We start from the raw sequence: 3,092 nt of genomic DNA, 5'->3' as shown, positions 1-3,092 counted from the left end.
GCAGTTACCCACCTACCTGGTTATAGTATATGTTGCTGCCTAAAGATATTTAAAGCTTTCAAAAGTGATTCTTTTACTTACCAGTGAACTGATATTAGGATTCACATAGGACTTCCCTGGTGGCGCAGTGGTTAGGAATCCTCCTGCCAATGCAGGGGACACGGGTTCGAGCCCTGGTCCGGGAAGATCCCACATGCCACGGAGCAACTAAGGCTGTGCGCCACAACTACTAAGCTCGCACACCTAGAGCCCGTGCTCTGCAACAAGAGAAGCCACCACAGTGAGAAGCCCGCACTCCTCAACGAAGAGTAGCCCCCGCTCGCCGCGACTAGAGAAAGCCCACGAGTAGCAATGAAGACCCAACACAGACAAAAAAAAAAAAAAAAAAGAATTCATATATGAAATGGGAACTTTGAAAGTCACATGACAGTACCATTCTACTTTAGAAATGAGCATTAGGAAATCAACAAGCGCTCATTTGCACTAATCCTAAATTATGTTTAGTTGATCCCTATTTCTCATGTTCCCAAGGAACCAACCACACAGCCACATATGTCCTTGACCAATTCTAAACAGAAGAAAAATACACTTCTAAACACTGGTGATTCAAAGAATTCAGAGCTCAAATAAAGTAACAGTGAGAAAAGATAATCATGCAGGTGTCAAGCAATGTTTTTGCTATTTAGATCATAAAGATAGTACCCATCTCTTGGCTTATTTAGGATTACAGTAAATCAGTATAAAAACATAATTTTGAAAGCATTCTGGAGATCTAAAATGAACTGGAAGAGGAAGATGGAAAAACAGGAATAAATGTTGTGTGCGTTTTAAAAATACTAAATGCATCAAAGCTTCCAGTGATGAATGACTAAACGTAATTTCTTCCTGATACAGGAATGATTCCTGATACCTACCTTTTGACAGAAAAGATTAAACTTTTTCTTCACATTCAATTTATATTTTCTTTAACACTAGTTCTGCACACAGTATTAAAAAGAAATCTTGGTGAGAAGAAAATCTATCACAGTGGCTACACCACTAAAAGAAGATGACGCAGAATAAAAAAAAATAAAATTTACTGTTTATTTCACAAAGAAAATTAAGTGGTCCAACACATCTTCGATCATCATCTGTGTCCTTTCTGACAAGAGAACATACAAAATAATGGCAAGCTACATCATGAGTCTAGCTCAGGGTCAAGTTTTTCTACTTTAATGACCATCTCTGGAGCTAAAGCAGCAGTGCCAGCTTGCTGGTTCTCTGCTTCCGACTCAGACAATACTTCTTCCTTTATTTTTACAGGCTTATTACTGGCTTCCTCCTCTTCATCCGAAGACTCATCAAGCTCCCATTCATCATCTATGTCCATTTCAAATACTCTCACATGACGGAGATTCGAGCTTAACTAAAGAAAAAGCCAAATAAAGAACTTTTAAAATGGCTTAACTAATACATTATATATAAAAAATTAGAAATCAGAAATCTGAAAAAAGTGGTTTTATAGGAAAGTTATTTTCCCGTCAATTTACAACAAAATCACTAAACTCAGCTTTCATTTTGTATAAAAGGATCTCCACATACAATTTCAAGATTACTAAAATCTACAATTGTTATTAATTACTTAGTAAGCTTTCTCAGAACAAGAGAACTAAATAGCTAAGGCCACTACATGCTCATAATCAATAAAAGCTTGACATCACTAAATGTTTGCACCCAGAGGACTTACAGATCCTGTTGCTTCTGTTACTCTTTGCAACAATTTAATACTTACCACACAGGACACTTTGCGAAAACCATTCCCAGCAACATACTGCGCTTTCATACTTTCCAGTAATCTCCAGTGCTTTTCAAAGTGCATGGTACGGGTGGGAATAGCACTACGCTGCTCATCTAGCCTAGAGAGGGGAGAAAACCAACCCAGGAGTGAAATGGGGCTGTTCTCCCTGGTTTACTAGAGGTGGTATCAGGGTTTGATTTCTACCAGTATTCCCATTTCCAAAATAATTCTACCAGCTACTGTATAAAAAAGCTGTGATACTATATTCTATGAAAAAACTGCATTTCCAAATAGGCAGGATACCTTTTTAAGGCAGAAACCTTAGTAAGGTTTTTGATTCACTTTCAAGGTAAGCAAATGGACTCATTTTAAAAATTAGAGATCTGCCTATTTAAATCTCAGTCTAAAGCCATCTCTTTCAACTGACCTTGAACCTCTCTGTGGCTACTGAGGTCCTAATTCTGAAAGGAAAATACTAAAGGCAAATCTAAAATAATTCTACTACAAACTGGGGTTCATGCTATCCTTGAAAACAGAAGTTCCATTCTCCACACCAAATAATTCCCCACCTTGTTCCAGCAAATAATTCTTGACAGAAGAGCTGTTGAAGCCAGTATTTTTTCAATAAAAAAATAGAAGCATTTCTGCTCAGCTGACTTTATTTATCTATCAAACCTAAAGAACCAGAATGTACAATATATATTAAAAAACATTTAACTGTTCTATCAGAAAGACAATTTTACTAATGTAAGTTACCTTGTAGAGTAAGACCCAGTGAATTGATATTCTGCAGAATCTTCACTGTTATACACTAAAGACAACGGCAACTGGACCAAGAGTCTATCTCTTCCTTCACGTCCTACAGTGTCTTTAAGAACTACTGTGACAGTTTCATCATCATAAAACTGTGCATCTAAACAACTGTAGGTGCTAGAATTAAAATAAGTTTTGTTATATCAAAAATGTTATCATGACTGAGAAAATACTGTATATATAACATTATACTGGTACCAAGCAGAAAACTGACAATGAAAATATCAAGTGACATTCTATACAGTAACATTTAAAATATACCATTAGTTTACACTAAAGTCACAGTTACCTGTTGTACTGATTATTCACAAATATAACTAGGCCCTGAAAATAGATAATCATGAAAAAAGAAAAACCTGTGAACTTGGTTCACAGCTCCAGAAAACTCTTGACATCAATGGTCAGGCCTTAAGCCTGTGGAGATTCCATGAATGACACCATGTGTGTGTGTGTGTGTGTGTGTGTGTGTGTGTGTGTGTGTGTGTGTGTGTGTGTGTGTGTG

General features: G+C 36.8%; 1 protein-coding gene across 2 annotated transcripts in view; it reads right to left on the bottom strand.

Annotated features, from left to right (window-relative positions):
• Nucleotides 1–1,063: 1,063 nt before the first annotated feature.
• The window catches only part of ANAPC4 (anaphase promoting complex subunit 4), a 50,524-nt gene continuing 48,495 nt past the window's right edge, over nt 1,064–3,092 (bottom strand). The window contains exons 26-28 of one of the 2 annotated variants that reach the window (XM_007448803.1): nt 2,534–2,707; nt 1,772–1,895; nt 1,064–1,405 (exon numbers count right to left, since the gene is read on the bottom strand). In XM_007448803.1, the coding sequence (XP_007448865.1) occupies nt 1,178–1,405; nt 1,772–1,895; nt 2,534–2,707 (526 nt within the window). In that variant the 3' untranslated portion in view covers nt 1,064–1,177. The remainder of the gene's footprint in view (nt 1,406–1,771; nt 1,896–2,533; nt 2,708–3,092) is intronic. The other variant, XM_007448804.1, reaches the window with a different exon arrangement.

This window comes from Lipotes vexillifer, unplaced genomic scaffold, assembly GCF_000442215.2.
Source record: "Lipotes vexillifer unplaced genomic scaffold, Lipotes_vexillifer_v1.1 scaffold100, whole genome shotgun sequence".
NCBI lineage: Eukaryota > Metazoa > Chordata > Mammalia > Artiodactyla > Lipotidae > Lipotes > Lipotes vexillifer.
The sequence above is the reverse complement of the archived record's forward strand: the minus strand, read 5'-3'. Positions and strand labels throughout refer to the sequence as shown.